We start from the raw sequence: 19,528 nt of genomic DNA on the forward strand, positions 1-19,528 counted from the left end.
CATATAGAGATGAATCCCACAGGTATAAGACTTAAATGTTTTTTTTTTTTTGGTCAACTGGAATTATAAAACAGAGCTAAAGCTCCAACAAAGAAACAGGACAGAGCCTGTTCAAGTACAAGCCATTGAGATCAAAATCTAACAAACTAGAAATATCCACAGGAGGACTTCCAAATACAGAAAACTCAGCTTCTTGAAGACCTCCCATCCTGGCTAAGGCATCCGCACAACGGTTTGCTTCTCGGAAACAATGCTTGAAACGAATTTGAGGAATTTGCTGTAACAAGTGTCTACAATCATCCAAAAGAGCAGAAGCACAGATATTAGAATACTTGGGGTTCACAACAGCATCCACGACAGACTTAGCATCCAACTCTACTTCTACTGCTAATATGCTGCGATTAACACAAAGATTAAGACCGTCTCTAAGTGCCCAGAGTTCAGCAAGAAAACTAGTTGTAATTCCTATTTTGTATATCATGTTACACCAAATATCACTTCTTTGCAAAGATATCTGCACACCTATTTGTTTCATCTCTTCAGTGTCGACTTGCATTCATTTAAAATTGGACTAAAAAAGTATTAGTGTTCTTGTTCGACAAAACAACCTAAACAGCTACAAGGGAATCTGTTTCCCCATCTAAAAGCTGAAGTAGAAAAAAGAAAAAGAAAAAGTAAAGAAAAAATATTTAGTAACTTTAACATTTTCTTATTACTTAATACTTTGTTTCGACACTAATATTCTCCGAAAAATGAATTATATTTTAGAAAGTATTTTCTATAAAACTATGTCATTTTCCTATATTTAATAGCGACCTTAAAATAAGTTAAAAAAACTATTTTTTGATTTTCTTTATTTAGATTTACATGAGATCAAGATATTTTCTTAATTAAACTTTCGTGTAAGATAGAGTTGTTTTCCAGGAAATTTTAGTAGAAAACAACTCAGTCTCCTATTAATTTTAAGGAAAATGTTAATGGATACTCTAGGGGTATTAGTTTAAGAACTATTTTTAAAAATATTTTATGAAAAATGATAAAACAATTAATTTTTCTAACAATTTTTTTATATTTTCTTTAAAAGTGAAGTTAAAAATTTTTCAATATAATTTATTAATAATTAGCCAAAGAACACCCATTAACGTTACTCTCGGTAAAGGGTTTTACTTGGCCATACATTAGGCAATAGCCAATAAGTCTATTTTTTTTTTCTTTAAGAAGAAAGATACTCCGTAATTAGTTCACCCCCATTAAGGCAAAGTACGACTTCCAAATTTATATATATATATATATATTTATTTTTTTTTTCTCATACCATTCAAGGGAGAAAGTTACAACAGTTATATTACAAAAGAGTGGGACCAACTGCATAAAACCAGCAAAAATGCATTGGCACATGGGTTGCCTAGCAAGCTACAGCTCTCAAGTCTTTTACAATTACAGTGGGGACCCAAAAGACGTCACAGAGAAGGCCATTTTGATTTAAAAACCTTAGATCAGTTAGCCTAATACTATCTAACCAATCAATAGCTGTGTTACGCCTATAAGTCTGCACAAGACTTCTGCTGCTGCTAAGAACCAAAATCTGCTGAAATCCTTGACTCTTTGCTGTTAGCATAGGTTCAAGCATAGCCTCCAGCAGTGCTCCAGTTGACGTCTGAGCATTACTACTAATAGCTCCAAAAAACACCTTCTCCCCTTGGACTGTTAGACCTTCATAAACAGTACCATATCTATGATACTTTCTGCTGCTACTATTTACAATCTTGATAATTATCTGTCAATCCCCTGCTACACTTTGCCTTCCTGTTCTGCTTAATTCTGATGCACTCTCCCTTCCTGATCTAATGCCACTATCCTCCCTGCCTCTTGAACTGTTTGTGTTTGAGATTGTTTCTTTGTACCTGCAAGATAGGTGTTGAGCAATTAGTATTACTTCCACTGGATTTGGGTTAATCCCTTGATGGATTACTTTGTTTCTGTGAGTCCATAATGTCCAAAGTATGGTAAAAAAATCCTGCATATAACACATAGAATCCACACCATTCCTATTATAATTTGAAATGAGTTGCTCAATCCACTGTTGGATAGATAAATGGCTCAGTTCAGTTGTATGAATAGAAAGCATAGAGCCATGCCAACAAGCCCTAGCGAAAGGGCCATGAAGAAAAAGATGAGTGAGACTTTCTTCCTCCTCATTACACATTGGACAGCATTTGACATTAGTGATGCCTCTGAGATGTAGATTGAGGAAAGTAGGAAGACAGTTGTGTATAAGTTTCCGAATGAAAATACTGATTTTTAAAGGAACTTTAATCTTCCAAAAAGACCTCCACCAGCCATTCTGAACCTGCCAAGATCTAGATTGTCTTGTTATGTCCTGGGCAATCAACTCATAAGCTCTCTTCACTTGATAATTCCCCTCCCTTGAAAACTTCCAAAGAAGCTTATCCTGCACAGAATCAGTCTTGGATATATGTATTTGAAGAATTTCAGTCGCTTGAGGAAATGGATACAACTTTCTCACCAAATCCACTTTCCACATTCTATTATGATGATCAATCAAATCCCCCACAGTGCTTGTTGGGAGCTGATTTTGTGGTACTTGTAAAATTTTATGTGTGAACCAATTCCTATGATTTAGGGGAATGCTATACCCATTTCCAACTCTTCACCTACCCCCCTTCAAAAGGTGATTTTCTTGTTGTATGATACTTCTCCAAACCCAAGAATAATAAGGCTTTGACTTACAATCTTGAATAGTACCAGCTGGGAAATACCTAGCCTTAAAGGTTTTAGCTACAAGGAGTTGAGGATTCTGACTTATCCTCCAATACTGCTTGTGAAGCATAGCCTGATTCATATGCTTGATGTTAGGTTCTAAAGGTTTATGAATTTATATATTTAGAACTCTAATTTGTAATATTGGCAAACCATGATCAAAACAATCTGTTTAGTCTTGTTAAAGTGTGCTCAAAGTTGTTTAATTATTGTAAAGTTGGAATCGAGAGACTGTAAATGCATTGGGGTATTTCGGTCTGGCTCGATCGATTGAAGAATAGATTCGATCGATCGAAAATCGATCAGATTGTGTTTTTCTGCAGTTTTCCAACTCAACCCTGACTCAATAAACGTTTAGGGTTTTATGTTTTTGCCCTAGGTATATAAGGCAAAACCCTAGCCACGTTTTTAGCGTTGCTCCAGTTGTATTGTTGCTCATACATTGCTGTTTTGTGTAAATCTCTTGTGAGATCTAGAGGAGCTTTCCTTTACACAAAGTTTAGGAGTTTCAAGATTGAGATTACTTCAACATCTTGATGATTAACTTGGTTGCTACCATTGAAGCTTAAAAGAATATCAAGCGTGGGTGCTTGTAGCTGATTGAAGAATTCAAGAAAGAAGGAGTCCGTAGATTCGGAACTTGCACAGGGTCGTGTTAGTAAGTTCTACTGGTAGGTAGCATTAGGAAGTCGAGTGGGGAGCTTGTAAGTCCTTTTGTATGAACTTCAATCCTCCCCAGGTTTTTTACCGGTTTGGTTTTCCTAGGTGATCATATCTCGTGTTATTTATTATTTCGCTGCTATATATTCTTGATATGATTGTTTGATTATTTTAACCTAGAATTGCTTAATTTGACTAAGTAACAACTTGGCTAATTAACTAGGCTATTCAATCTGGTTGTGTTGTAAGGGGTCTAAATTTTCCATCAAGTGTATCAGAGCGGGTAGCTCTTTAGTTTGAGATTTTTTGATCTCTGAGCTGATCCTTGACCTCTGTTGTCATGGAGCATGGACACTCTCTTATTGTTCCTCCTCACTTTGATCGGAATAGCTATGCTTATTGGAAAGTAAGGATGAAAGTATTCCTGAAATCCATTGATGAGAGAGTTTGAAATTCCGTTGAGTACGGATGGCAGAAGCCCACTACTCCTGTGAGTGAGTGGCAAACTCCTGAAAAAGAAGCAGTAGACTTCAATAGCAAAGTTATGAATGTCATCTTCAATGCTGTTTCCATGGAGGAATTTAAGAGGATCTCTAATGTTGAGGTTGCTCATACTGCTTGGAAAATCTTCCAAATTGTGCATGAAGGCACAGAGGCAGTTAAGATAAACAAACTGTAGCAATTAACTTTTAGGTTTGAGAGCATTAGGATGTCTGATGATGAATCCTTTGATGAATTTTATGCTAAACTGAATGATATTGTTAATACTGCTTTTAATTTGGGTGAAATCTATGATCAACCTAAAATTGTTAGGAAGATACTTAGATCGTTAACTGAAGACTTTAGACCCAAAGTGACTACCATTACTGAGAGCAAGGATGTGGACTCGATCCCTGTTGATGAGCTTGTAGGATCTCTTCAGTCCTATGAGTCTGACTTACCCAAAACAAACAAATCTAAATCAATGGTTCTTAAGTCTGTTGATGATGTTGAGGCTGGTGGATTTGATGATGAACTCTTTGCTATAGAGATAGCTTACCTTGCCAAGAATTTTAGAAACTTTCTGAGAAATACAAATAGAAGGGCAAGAGGTACAAACATTGTTGAACCTAGAAACTTTAGGAAGAATGATCTCACTAAGGTTAATAACTTTGAAAAACCTAGAGAAAAAGTAGGTCAATCTTCAAACAATTCTTTGGGTGCTCAGTGTTTTGGTTGTCAAGGGTATGGTCATGTTAAATTTGAATGTCCTACATTTTGAGGCATCCCGCGAGAATTTAGTAATAGCACCCTGGAGGTGAAGGCCCTGACTCCAAGCTTGCTGGACAATCCTAGGGAAGGAAGGGTCTGAGAGCCAAAAACTCTGGAACATGAAAGACACATTAGGCCTAGACCACTCAGAAGGCCTGGTTTCCAGCAGAACCGGACAGTGGTCCGAGTGACAACGAGTTAGGTGAGTAATTTTAGCTTCAGGGTAGAGAGTGCACCAATCAGGATTTACAAAAAACCTATCTATTCTTTCTTGGATGAGAATGTGAGCATCTCTACGATTAGCCCAAGTAAACCTTGAACCCGAGAACCCCAGATCAATCATATTACATCTGTCCAGACAATCCTTTAGAAGAAGAGACCTCTTGATGCTAACATCTCTACCTCCTAACTTATCAGCACTAGAAAGAGGCTCGTTAAAATCCACTGCAATAACCCAGGGCATGCTATGCAACTCCGCAACATTTATTAGATTATTCCACAAAATAGACCTTTCAGCAAACCTAGGACTAGCATAAATAGCTGAGAATAACCAAGACAGATTGGAAGTTCGTACCTTGATGGTAACATGAATTTCTTGCTCTGTTTTTTCCATAAGGTTAACTTCTACTTTGTTAGAATTCCATAGAAGCCATAATCCCCCCGTACGGCCAATCGTATCCGTATGAATCGCTCCATCAAAAGGCAATCTGTCTGTAATGCCTTTTGCCCTCTCCCCTCCCAAATGAGTTTCCATAACCACAAACACAGCCGGATCATGAACACGAGCCAACTCCTTAACATGACTTTGAAAATTGGGTTTTAACGCACCCCTGCTATTCCAGATGATGAAATTCATTAATAACAAAACAAGAAAAATCGGACAAGCACTAAGCGGAGAGGGAAACTTATCAACAGGAAATAAAGGCATGACCTTCTTCCTCAAGCTCCATACACTCTGTTTCAGCAACTCCATGCTCTGCCCCTCCCCTGAGCACCACATCACAATCCGTTGACCCAATCCCAACCAGCTCTCTTGCCGATTCCCCAAAAGCTTCACTGCACAGCTTATTACCATCAGCGCCTCCATCTAAATTACTAGACCCACGAATCTTCGAGCTTCCACCCTCACACTCTTCTCCACCACAACTCCCTTTGAACTCAAAACCCACCTCCAGCCAAGGCTTTGTTGATGGCAGCGGCTCTCTACCCAGATCTGACTTGCTCGTGCTATCACCTTGTTGCTGATTTTCCTGAGGAGAACAACTCACGGACTGAATTGAATGGGAAAGGGCTTGGCAGCTACTTGTCTTAGTTTGAGGATTTATTATATAAGCCTTAGCTCGTGCAAGGGCTTTCTTGCTTTTGACCGAAACTTTGTGGTCCACTTTACTCAACGGGCCATCCTTACTTTTGATCCCATCATGAAACTTTGGGCTTCTTCCCAACGCAACATAGGCCTCGTGAGAAACACTATTACTAGCTTTTAGTTCCACATCTGCTAAATGGGCTTCAGTGGCGGGCTTTGAAGACAACAACTTCCTTTTAAACTCCCTGGCCGGCCTATCACTAGCCTTAAACTTCCCCACAATGTTGCTGAACCTTGCCTCATTCACATTCCTTCTCAGCTCATGCTTAAGTCGACCGTTATCCAAACCATTGTAGGCCCCTCCACTACCCTGGAGCTTAGTCCCATTCTTCCTGCGTGATACAACAGTCCACGGACCGTATGTACCTGACTGTACCTCCTCACGCACACCCTCATGCATGATCTTGCTAGGCTCTACCTCGGGTCCCACATTGTCAGGCACACGTTCATCGCATGGCTGGCTATCCGAGGTCCCATTCTCCTTCTTTCCAGGCGTCGACAGCGATGACTCAGCTCGGATTGTATACGGGCAATTTTCTTTACGATGTCCGATTCTTCCGCAAGAAAAACACAAACTCTGTAATCCTTCGTAACAGATGGTTTGCTCGCATTTCCCAATTAACACTACAGTGGGCAGTGGTTTATCCACATCAACTTGAACACATATCCTCGCATATCTACCTCTCGTTTCCATGGCAGTGTGAGAATCTACCCGCAAAACATTTCCAATGGACTTACCAATATGAATGAGAGCCTCAGGATTATAGTATTCAATTGGTAGCTCTTTTAGCCGTATCCAAACAGCTATAGATGTGACGTTCGCCGACGCCGGCCGAAAGTTTGGTTCCCAAGGTCTAATGGAGAGGAAGTTTTCCCCAATGAACCAAGGGCCTTTTTTAAGAATGGCTTCATAATCGTCTTTAAGAGAAAAACGAGTGAGATAGAAACCATGCTCCAAATCGATGCGGTCCAACCTCCCAGCCGGTTTCCATAAGGAAAGAAGCCTATTATGCAGAAAGTTGAGCCCCACCGATCTGCCATACACCTTGACTATAAGAGCTTTAGACCATGGCGTTCGAATACGCTTCTTAAAGTCTCCTGAGAACTTTACAGCGACAAGCCCCTCACGCAGGTTCTCTACTTCATCATCCGAATCCGCTTCATCTTCCATAAGCTCACCAAAACAGAAAGCCTGCGTGAAAGCACCATGAATTTCTCCAATAAGTTTATCTCTGAATGTAGCCGAACCATTCCATGGCCCCTGACCATGGGTTGGTGATGACAAAGCCGACCCCCTTTCTTCCCTGAAACCAGCATGCTTCACGTCTTTTACTTTTTTGTTACTACGAGCTAGCTCATCTTGTTCTTCTTTCGAGAGTGACAGAGAAGGAGAGCAAATATGCATTGCTCTGTTTTTTAGGGCTTGCTTTTGTTACTATAGCTGGATTGTAATTAACTTCGTTGGTGGAATATTGAAGTTAGGTATTTACTTCGTTGGTATTTACTGACAATATTGTGGTATTTATTGAAGTTACTGGATTGGTGGAATATTGTGGTAAGCAAAAACACGAAAGGATATTTACTGGATTGTCCTTTTACTTGCACGGTATGATGTCTTGTCTTTCGTGTTTTTGCTTGGTAAAATGTGTAAACTGGTGGAATATTGCATTGTGAAATGATACACCACATTGCATGATGGAATGTACATAGACAGAATGCATTATAATGTACATGGTGGGATGTACTGCATAATATATATCTCACACACATGACAATTGACAAATTATGATTAATAGAGTATAAAATAAGACACTCAAAGACAGTTCAACCCCTAGACCAGTTTAGTCACCCAAGAATTAGTCAACGTGGAAGAGCCAATTTGTGGCAAATTTTAGCGGTCGCCAAAACATGGTTATTACTTATTAATTAGCCGTAGAATATTTCGTGCTTAATCTTCTTTTCTAATATAAACTTCCATTTGACCTAAAAATATATACCATGGTACGCTATCTTTGAACGACGGTTGGGGAGAGAGACTTTGGGCATGCCCTTCCAACGTTTTCTAGTCAGCCATAGCTATTTGACTACATTTTAGTTTTCACCATAGGATTTTTATTTTTATTTTTTCCTTCTTTAGGGCACGAGGTGTAGCTTTTGCCAGTTACAGTGGTTTGGATATTCCAATTCCTTTGGACCCTTCAAATATCCTGTTATACCTCATTTGCCAAGAAGATGAGATCTAGCTAACAATTTCTTACTCGAGGATGGCTTCTTTGTTTCAATCTCAGAATCAGATTTGATTTGAAATTAACTGTTAGTGATTCCCAATGAGCTTGAACACGCTTAGCGGCGGAAGGTAAGAAGCAAGGACACAGAAAGTAGATGAATTAAAATTAAACAAACATGAAACATTAGAACATGGGGCACCCTTCAAAGCAGTATGTTCATAAACTCACGAAATAGAGCATAAGCTCAGAGCAAATCATCAATAATTTAAACAAAATATAAAGTTCATTCATTCTTAACCTTTACAATGAATACCACTAAACACCTATAAAAGCAAACTAGAAACATCGTATGGCATGTTAATTTATGGGGAAAAATAAATATATAGTTTCAATAACTGTTCGACACACCATGATTTTTAAACACTAACAGTCTAAGGTGACAACTAAAACATTAAATTACAACCAAAAAAATAAAAACTCTTTCCTTTTCACATATGCTGATCAAGATCACAACCAGTGGCCATAACCCAAGAAGAATTGAAGAAATGAATTCAAATTCTTCCCTTTAGCAAGCTGCAAATAGCTGTGTAATATGCATGACAAAAAAGAATTGCCGGCTTAATGAGCCATACCAGAATACTACATCTGGATTTTCTTGTTCTTGGCTCTCCTGCTCAACTCCTGTAGGATCTAACTCCCAGACTAAGAAAATCATTTTTGATGGAGAAAAAAGAAAACTGAGATCCAAGATGCTCCATGGTTAACGGATGGGGTGATATTGCGCTGATATTCTCTTGGGAGGCAACTTACGCAGTATGTAGAGGACTAGAGCTGAAGGCATTATCTCAACCAGCTGTTATTTGAGCAACAAAAATTCCAAAAATTAAAATAATAACAAGTAAAAGAAGGAGACAAAATTAAGGTTTACAAAATAACAATCTTAGTAGAATACCATGTAGTAGATTAAGTTCAAAACAGGATGATCCAAAACATCAAGTGATGCATCCATATCAAAAGCAGATAAAAGAACCTGCATTTTACAATTAAGTTAGAAGCACATCAACAAATCCAATGTAGGCTTAAGAAAGCAGTAGCACTTTCTAAACATATATAAACAGTGTCATATTGTATGATTGTCTTCTTTTCACTAAAATAAAGAATTATAATGTAAATGTCTCAAGTTCTTATTTGATTAGATCTAAGTTTGGGAGCTGATAGGATTGATAGTTTGGATCAGCCAAAATCTGTTGTGTACTCATATCCTCATTTTTATTAGTCAATTTCTTCACACTAGACCTCAGAACTTGACAGGTGAAGTGTAGCCTCACCTCATCCTACAGACTTAATCACAGACAGATGTTATGATCTCTCTCTCTCTCTCTCTCAATTAATTATATTCTGATCAGATCCATTGAAGATCCTGTACCTTCATATCTAAAATTTAAATTGGCCACGCAGATTTAATTACGTAATGCCCATGTCTTAAGTTACAAAAGTGAATCGCCTTTTTTTGTTCCACATCTGCTAAATGGGCTTCAGTGGCGGGCTTTGAAGACAACAACTTCCTTTTAAACTCCCTGGCCGGCCCATCACTAGCCTTAAACTTCCCCACAATGTTGCTGAACCTTGCCTCATTCACATTCCTTCTCAGCTCATGCTTAAGTCGACCGTTATCCAAACCATTGTAGGCCCCTCCACTACCCTGGAGCTTAGTCCCATTCTTCATGCGTGATACAATAGTCCACGGACCGTATGTACCTGACTGTACCTCCTCACGCACACCCTCATGCATGATCTTGCTAGGCTCCACCTCGGGTCCCACATTGTCAGGCACACGCTCATCGCATGGCTGGCTATCCGAGGTCCCATTCTCCTTCTTTCCAGGCGTCGACGGCGATGACTCAACTCGGATTGTATACGGGCAATTTTCTTTACGGTGTCCGATTCTTCCGTAAGAAAAACACAAACTCTGTAATCCTTCGTAACAGATGGTTTGCTCGCATTTCCCAATTAACACTGCAGTGGGCAGTGGTTTATCCACATCAACTTGAACACATATCCTCGCATATCTACCTCTCGTTTCCATGGCAGTGTGAGAATCTACCCGCAAAACATTTCCAATGGACTTACCAATATGAATGAGAGCCTCAGGATTATAGTATTCAATTGGTAGCTCTTTTAGCCGTATCCAAACAGCTATAGATTAGACCAGTTTAGTCACCCAAGAATTAGTCAACGTGGAAGAGCCAATTTGTGGCAAATTTTAGCGGTCGCCAAAACATGGTTATTACTTATTAATTAGCCGTAGAATATTTCGTGCTTAATCTTCTTTTCTAATATAAACTTCCATTTGACCTAAAAATATATACCATGGTACGCTATCTTTGAACGACGGTTGGGGAGAGAGACTTTGGGCATGCCCTTCCAACGTTTTCTAGTCAGCCATAGCTATTTGACTACATTTTAGTTTTCACCATAGGATTTTTATTTTTATTTTTTCCTTCTTTAGGGCACGAGGTGTAGCTTTTGCCAGTTACAGTGGTTTGGATATTCCAATTCCTTTGGACCCTTCAAATATCCTGTTATACCTCATTTGCCAAGAAGATGAGATCTAGCTAACAATTTCTTACTCGAGGATGGCTTCTTTGTTTCAATCTCAGAATCAGATTTGATTTGAAATTAACTGTTAGTGATTCCCAATGAGCTTGAACACGCTTAGCGGCGGAAGGTAAGAAGCAAGGACACAGAAAGTAGATGAATTAAAATTAAACAAACATGAAACATTAGAACATGGGGCACCCTTCAAAGCAGTATGTTCATAAACTCACCAAATAGAGCATAAGCTCAGAGCAAATCATCAATAATTTAAACAAAATATAAAGTTCATTCATTCTTAACCTTTACAATGAATACCACTAAACACCTATAAAAGCAAACTAGAAACATCGTATGGCATGTTAATTTATGGGGAAAAATAAATATATAGTTTCAATAACTGTTCGACACACCATGATTTTTAAACACTAACAGTCTAAGGTGACAACTAAAACATTAAATTACAACCAAAAAAATAAAAACTCTTTCCTTTTCACATATGCTGATCAAGATCACAACCAGTGGTCATAACCCAAGAAGAATTGAAGAAATGAATTCAAATTCTTCCCCTTAGCAAGCTGCAAATAGCTGTGTAATATGCATGACAAAAAAGAATTGCCGGCTTAATGAGCCATACCAGAATACTACATCTGGATTTTCTTGTTCTTGGCTCTCCTGCTCAACTCCTGTAGGATCTAACTCCCAGACTAAGAAAATCATTTTTGATGGAGAAAAAAGAAAACTGAGATCCAAGATGCTCCATGGTTAACGGATGGGGTGATATTGCGCTGATATTCTCTTGGGAGGCAACTTACGCAGTATGTAGAGGACTAGAGCTGAAGGCATTATCTCAACCAGCTGTTATTTGAGCAACAAAAATTCCAAAAATTAAAATAATAACAAGTAAAAGAAAGAGACAAAATTAAGGTTTACAAAATAACAATCTTAGTAGAATACCATGTAGTAGATTAAGTTCAAAACAGGATGATCCAAAACATCAAGTGATGCATCCATATCAAAAGCAGATAAAAGAACCTGCATTTTACAATTAAGTTAGAAGCACATCAACAAATCCAATGTAGGCTTAAGAAAGCAGTAGCACTTTCTAAACATATATAAACAGTGTCATATTGTATGATTGTCTTCTTTTCACTAAAATAAAGAATTATAATGTAAATGTCTCAAGTTCTTATTTGATTAGATCTAAGTTTGGGAGCTGATAGGATTGATAGTTTGGATCAGCCAAAATCTGTTGTGTACTCATATCCTCATTTTTATTAGTCAATTTCTTCACACTAGACCTCAGAACTTGACAGGTGAAGTGTAGCCTCACCTCATCCTACAGACTTAATCACAGACAGATGTTATGATCTCTCTCTCTCTCTCTCTCAATTAATTATATTCTGATCAGATCCATTGAAGATCCTGTACCTTCATATCTAAAATTTAAATTGGCCACGCAGATTTAATTACGTAATGCCCATGTCTTAAGTTACAAAAGTGAATCGCCTTTTTTATCTTTTTAACAAGTTAACTCTCAATTTTAGACCACCTACTACCATTTGCTTCTCTTAGACATCCATTACACATTTTGCACCTAATACATCTCAATGTCCTCATATTAACTGCCCCATCAATTTATAAACATGTTTATTAATGACCAATCATTAAGAACAAAAAAACCAAATCCGGTCTTATTGTTGTCATGTCAACATAGAGAAGTCATTTGGCCTGTAGAATCGTAATATGGAACAAATGCGTTGGATGCACCATCATTAAGATTTCCAGTTTGCTGAAAAAATTATCTTGTTTCAAGATATTAAATTGTTAAATTTCCTAGAGAGAGAATATCCAAATAACAACAGCTGTTAATAACGCACAGCCTATGGTATAATATGCATGAGAGAGGCAGAAATAGTGTAATCTTTCTAAGGACTACAAATTCAGATATACATCTACAAGCCCATGAAAAAACTAGTTTGCAACATAGTCTGGAACTTACCACAAAGCATCTTATTAGAAAACAGGTGAAACATATGGCTGTAACAGATCCAACCTGAAACACAAAGCACAATTTACATCAATAAAAGAAATTTCACTCTAGATCCCTGAGGCTTTATCCATAGAAACATTCACAAATATATAATAAATGATCTGCAGTTTATATTTACTTGGATTTGAAGAGAGTCATGTCATAGAAAAACAATTTATTTTGGTGACAATGACAACCAGATAACACAGCCATAACCATATAATTCAATCATTTCTCATACAAACTTTGACAAAGCAGCAACATTTTGTACTTGGAAAGTTCTTATTCTATTTTTGTTATTATGACAAATATTTTACAAACAAAAATACAAGGAAGCTGGTTGGCTGTAATAACAAGAAAGTTAATTCATTCGCCAACCCAAAGTTTTAATTATTCTTACTAGAAGCCCAGCATGAGTCTCGCTCATTTCATTTGATGAAATTATGAAATCTGCTTTAGTTATTTTTATGCATGAAAAATAAGGCAAATTTATCCTTTCTTGTCAGATTAATTGTCACACAATATAATTCAATAATTTCTCATACAATTTTGGTAAAGTAGCAACATTATGCACTTGTTTTATTCTATTTTTGTCTTTATATAAATAAAATAATTTTATTAAGAAAGAGGAAGCAGTTTGAATACACAAAATGTATCCAAACTACACCTCAAAGAGTTCAAACTAAAGTTCAAAGAGTCTAAAAAATCTAGAACATGACAAGAAGGAATACTGCCAATGGCAATCATCCAAAGATTTTACCAAATTATTTTACTTATGACAAGGAAGTTAATCTGATGCGAATACATAAATGAGAAAGTTAAATTGTAACAAAGAATTGTTGTTAATCACATTTCATTTTATGTGTCTGATACATAGATCTAATAGCCATGATTCCTAACTGTGGCACCATTATCCTTCTAAAAGTAGACATGCCTGCCACACATATTATGCATAGCTAGAACAAAAAAAAGCATTAAATATACAAGGGAGAAATTTAACACTTTCCAGCATAAAAAGTTAAAAACTGGTCCAATTGGGTCATCGCAAACTTGCAATCACCTGATGTATCTGATTTTTTCTAGATGACCAATTATATAGGGGCAGAGGTTCTTCAAAAGATATGCTTACTAAATGCTCGCTATCATAAGAAGAGCTTAATCTTCCAAGAAATCATTTATGTGAATACATGAACAAGAATTTAGCATGAAGATGATCATCTAACAGGTCCCTCATAAAGTCCATTGCAGCGAAAAATTAAAAACTAAAATAAATAAATAAAACATGTATACTTTTCCCTAGCTTGTTCAGTACCATACTTGTGATAGTATCATAATACAAGAATAGTAGAAAAACTCTCTCTCTCTCTCTCTCTCTCTATATATATATATATATATATGTATATATATATAAATCAAAATATGATGACAGCTTAACTTCTAAGCACAAGAGCAAAAAACATTGCTAAAAAGAGCAGGAGGGACACAATGTTCGCTCTTCCATCTTCAGCTGGTCTATTTTGCACTCTGCCAGCAGCATTTGTGCATCTGAACAATGGGAAAAAAAACAAGGAAAAGGCCCCACTCCCTCACATTCATCACAGTTACCAGCTCTCCTCTGCTGAGCCTTTTCTTATCTCCTTTGCAGCAAGCTCTGCCAGCCTCATGCTCCAAACTGATGGTGTCACGGCATTCTCCATTACGCTGCCCCAGGTACAAAGCAGGGTGGTATCTGTTGTAAAGGAGAATGGTTTTGGGCTTGAGGATCTGAACAAGGTTAAGTCCGAACAATTGTAGCGTAGGCTGAGCTGGGAACTCAATGAGACTTCCAGCTAGAGATGGCTGGTTTCAAACCTATCTCTCCTCCTTAAAAGCCCTACTCATTCCATAACTGTATGAGCTTCCCCAGAGCATTGGTTATGTCTGAGATCCAGCACTCGCAGATTCAAAAGGAATCTATTCCTATGACCTACAATATGAGGGTATACTTTATGACAGGAGAGTCTACAACTCACCTTAGGTAAAACTATATATATGTGTGTGTATAATTTGTATTTTAGTGCATATCTTCTGCATACTGCAAGTAAATTAATTGATTGCTATAGAATACAAGTTATTGTTGCTTCTGCTGCCTAGACATGCAAATGCACAAGCACAAAAACATATTCCAAAATGACAATATCAAGTCTATATAGATCAAGTTTATCTAATTTAATCAATGTATACAGAAATTAAGGCATGTGCAGATCCATTGACAGCCCTAATTTATTTACATTCAAGTTACCCAATTTCTATCCATAAAAAGGGAAAATTTCACTGTAACAAAGCTAGCGATCATGATCCACTAGACAAACTTTAATGGGAAGGCACATACCTCATGAAGCTTCTTCCTTCTTCCTTTTGATTCAATAGGAAAGCGTCTCAGCATGAAAAATAATCTGTAAGCATTGGCTATGTCAATCCACCAGGAGCAAGTGCACAAATAAAACTCCAAAGAAAGACAAGGAACACCAACAAGTACCAAATATGATGCAAAAAACTCACCTTCCACCATACAGCAAGAACCCTAATGCAGCTATGATTGACACAACTGGAGTAAAAAAAACGTGGAAAATAAGTATGATGATTAATGAAAGAAGAAATGCTCAGAATGTACAATATATATTTTGAGATGAAAAACGAATTTTCAATCTCCAGGAAATCTGAAGTAAACATTTTTCTTTGGAAACCTGAAGTCTAACCTGCAATAAATATTTTCCCAATGAATTCTACAATGCTGTTGTCATCAATCCAAAGGTATACCCAGATGCAAACCTGAAGTAAGAACCTCACTTTGGTTAAATTCTTAAGATCATGAAAGTAATATTACATTTCTATAGTGGCTCTCAAAGGCTGCTTAGTACTGTTTATGCTAGGATGAGTGGATGACATGTGCTTAGTGACAAAAGGAAAGATATGTCTTTTATTATGCAAAAAAAAAAAAAGAAAAAAAAAAAAAGAAGAGAGAGAAGAAGAAGAATAAATAGCCATATCGTGCGATGGGTCATACCTGTACTAAATATATTCCAGCATTAACTGAAATATAAACAATTCTAAGCTTATCGGTCGGTAAACTTCTTGCCTGTCCATTAATAGTAACGAGAAGGTTAATAACTTAATATTTTTCCACATCCACAAGTTTTACATCTCATTGGAGAGCAGAACTGGCCTTACATCCTGATAACAAAAGATCCTATTGCACAAAAGAAAATAGAAGAACATTTACTTGCCTGGTGATATATCTCTGCCCAAAAAAGGACAAGGAGTGTGTATGTAGAGAAAAATAGAAGGCCCGGAAGATCCAATAACACCAAAACTAGAACCTAGTTCAAGATGCAGAAGCTCTATGTCAGTATAGTAGAACGGAGACTAGGAAAGAACATCATTCATTCTAGCTAGTCTGACTTTAAAAAAAAGAAAAAGAAAAAAAGAAAATATGAACTCCCATCCAGAAGGATCAACAGAATAGTACAGCCTACATTCTAAAGTGCGTGGAAGGCTTGCTCAGCCTTCTTCCTCTTTTTCATTTTTATTTTGTTGCAATTATTTGAGTACAATCATGCTCTGTACATGTATATTTTGAGGGGGAAAAAATCGATGTGATGCTCCATCTTTGTGAATATTAATTATATAAACTAAAGAACATTTAAGTTAAAAAGCTAGCAATTTTAGATAATGAAGAACATGAGCCTTTTAGGAACAATTTCCTAAACCTTTGTATTTCTCAAAATCAAAGTGCAAAACAGAATACTTGTATTTGTTCAAAAACTGCTTATGAGGTGAGGTGATTTTAGTTATTTCCATTACTTTTGCCTCATACTTCTCAGAAAATATATGGAGCTCTAGTGTGCTTGATAATGCCTAAGCAAAATGTACAGTGAAAAAAAGAGGAAAAATTTGCAGATTGCACTCATGCCAGAACTCTTACCACACAAAACTTGAAAACCAATGCAGATGCAACATTACATAACATGGCTAAGTTAAAGATTTAAAATTTTGAAATGACATTGTAAGAAACTTCAACGAACTAACCCTTGGATGCAACAGAAATACTTGCGTGTGAAATCCAAACACAACAGCACGTACTGCAACATAAGAAAGGCAAAACCCCAAAAAAAACAGGGTCAAATTATAACCAAATGACAAAGTATACCCAATGCCCCAAATATCACCAAGACTTAAATATCACCTCCATTAACAATGAAGTTCATAAGATGGAAAACTTTCTGCGTCGTCCAACCATATTCGGGCACTCTCAACTCAATCCTTATTAATTGAATCTGCACATCACAAAACCCAAAAAATCCATCAAAACCCTCACTTCAAACAAGTTTCCATATCATTTCAACACATAATCAAGATATATATATATATTCTCTTCAATTTAATCAATCATTAGGCAATGAAACAATCCAAAACCATAACACACATTCAGAAGATATCAGAACCCAACTTAAAGTAAACCCAGCAATAAATTACTGCAACTACTTATTTATAAATCTAATAAGCCCATCAAAATGTCACAATCACAATTCACACACACCCAAATCGCAATGATTCATAACAATGAAAATGCAACAAGCAGGACAGACATTCATAATCATAATAACAGCTTCCCAATCCATCATTATCATTCCCAAAATACACAAAGAAACAGAACACAGAATTGAATCACACAATAAGAACAAAGAGAGAGATAGAGAGAGAGAATTGGGACCAGAGCGATGGAGGAGACAAGGGCATAAGCAGCACAGAGAGTGTAGAAGATCCCGTCTTGCCACTGGGAGGACCCATTGACATCGTCCCACCAACCAGCCACCAGAGCTTCCATGTCCGCCATGGTCGTGAAGCTCAGTGGCATTCTCGTCATTATTTATTGCTAGCTAGCTAGCTCCCTCCTCCCTCGCTCTCACAAAAATTAATAAAAAGTCAAATATCTCTTTGATAACCCCAGCGAAGCTTAGTTCACAGAGGGAGAGAAAGTGAGTGAGCCAAAAAAAAAAATTGAAAAAAGCGCAAAACCGAGTGTGAGAAACACAACCGCTGAGCGGGAGGGTCTACCAGACAGTCAGAGAGAGAGAGAGAGATTGGAGTCTGCTTGGTTTGGTTGCTCTCTGAGTCTCACCTAAGCTTCTACGATATGGGATAGGAGGCTCATGTGCGAAGTCAGTTGTTGTACCTTTTAACTCTTAACTCACTCTCTAACCGTATTTTCCTATGTCCTATCACTTGGCTAATTGGGTTTGTCGTTTTTAGAGAATTTAGAAGACTAATGTTTCCGACAAGATTTTATAACATTTTTACAACAAATAATAGGATTTTAGATAAAGAAAGAAATTTCAACCGCGGCTTTAGCCCATAACAACCTCCACCTACTAAAAATGTTATAGACTCAGTCACGCAACACTCCTCAATTTAGAAACACCGTTGGAAGATTAAAAAATAAATTATATTAACGGTAAACCAAAACAAAAACCAATAAAATATACCAACTCAATAAATATTAAAAAAGTAGTCAAATTTTTTGTATGTATAGCGTTAGGAAAAGTTAATGAATACGAGAATTGGATTAAGAAATATTTTATAAATTTTTTATGAGAAACTATTATGTATTTTCAGAGTATCATAAATACGTATCCTCTCCTCTCACATGAATAGTTATTCATTAATTAAATTCATGTGAGACTTACCATTCATGTGAGAGAGACTAGCATTTATGATACTCCGAGAATACATAATAATTTTCATTTTTGATAAGAAAAAATAATAATTTTTTTTGACAATTTAATATTTCCTATTAAAGTGATGTCAAAATTTTCTTAGAAGAGAAATGGTATTATACTATTCCATAATATTCTTACAATTCTTTCATAACAAATCCTAAGTGGAGAGTTGTTATGTCTTTAACTTGAATTTACCACTAAAATTTCTCTTTTACCCACTAAAAGTACCCAATAAAATCTAACACTTAAAATTTGTTATAAAAATACTTAGAAATGTTATCAACCTAACATTTCTTTTCCTTAAATTGTTTCTTAACCATTGTCAATTAAGAATTCGTAGTTGAACTGGATTTTGGCTCAAACTTATCTTGTTTTTTCTTAACCTGCTTCCTTGGGTTTGTACTTTTTGTTGACGATATTCCCTTGACCCTTGTCTTCAAGTACGAACATTTTTTTCTTTTGAAGAGGTCTTAAGTCTTGAAGTTCAAACTACGATAGAAATAATATCATTTTTTTTTTTTTTTGGCTGAAAATAAAATAAAAATACAGAGAGCAACGTCAAATATGGGAGCGTGAATATCACTATATCTATAGATCTATACTATATATTTTGTCTATGAATAAGGAGGGCGCGAACAATTTGCAATTTTCTTCTAGAAAGATTCACACCATTTGGTTATAGATGTTTCTATATTATTTGTAATTAATGTGTTTTAGTTAAGAGTTTTATAATTTAACTAACATTTTTTAATATTTTTACTTTTTATTAGAGACCTCTGTGGTTTAAATTTTCTCTCTTAATTATCATTATTGCATTTATTGAAAAAAAAAAAGTGAAAATGATACTTATTGCTTA

The 19,528-nt window shown here is 36.5% G+C and overlaps 3 protein-coding genes and 1 long non-coding RNA gene across 4 annotated transcripts; all 4 read right to left on the bottom strand.

Annotated features, from left to right (window-relative positions):
- Positions 1-76: 76 nt before the first annotated feature.
- Positions 77-556, bottom strand: LOC111997602 (uncharacterized). The gene has a single exon (XM_024029711.2). The coding sequence runs from the start codon at positions 554-556 to the stop codon at positions 77-79; it is 480 nt and encodes a 159-aa protein (XP_023885479.2).
- Positions 557-1,405: 849 nt separating this feature from the next.
- LOC112001955 (uncharacterized) lies at positions 1,406-5,548 on the bottom strand. Its single transcript, XM_065759574.1, has 2 exons — positions 4,696-5,548; positions 1,406-1,704 (listed from the first exon to the last, which is right to left on the bottom strand). Exons 1-2 carry the CDS (start codon positions 5,546-5,548, stop codon positions 1,406-1,408), a joined length of 1,152 nt encoding a protein of 383 aa, XP_065615646.1.
- A 2,970-nt stretch (positions 5,549-8,518) lies between these two features.
- LOC112001956 (uncharacterized) lies at positions 8,519-9,779 on the bottom strand. Its single transcript, XR_002881839.2, has 2 exons — positions 9,239-9,779; positions 8,519-9,139 (listed from the first exon to the last, which is right to left on the bottom strand). It is a non-coding gene; the product is annotated as an uncharacterized LOC112001956 (long non-coding RNA).
- A 1,339-nt stretch (positions 9,780-11,118) lies between these two features.
- LOC112018529 (tobamovirus multiplication protein 1) lies at positions 11,119-18,106 on the bottom strand. The gene is made up of 11 exons (XM_024051058.2): positions 17,667-18,106; positions 17,139-17,229; positions 16,982-17,034; positions 16,180-16,272; positions 15,960-16,031; positions 15,652-15,724; positions 15,455-15,500; positions 15,285-15,348; positions 12,884-12,937; positions 11,839-11,916; positions 11,119-11,739 (listed from the first exon to the last, which is right to left on the bottom strand). The coding sequence occupies exons 1-11, from the start codon at positions 17,817-17,819 to the stop codon at positions 11,647-11,649; spliced, it is 870 nt and encodes a 289-aa protein (XP_023906826.1). The 5' UTR covers positions 17,820-18,106; the 3' UTR covers positions 11,119-11,646.
- Between the last annotated feature and the right edge of the window lie 1,422 nt (positions 18,107-19,528).

The sequence above is a fragment of the Quercus suber genome, unplaced genomic scaffold, assembly GCF_002906115.3.
Source record: "Quercus suber isolate HL8 unplaced genomic scaffold, Cork oak 2.0 scaffold_333, whole genome shotgun sequence".
NCBI classification, from domain to species: domain Eukaryota; kingdom Viridiplantae; phylum Streptophyta; class Magnoliopsida; order Fagales; family Fagaceae; genus Quercus; species Quercus suber.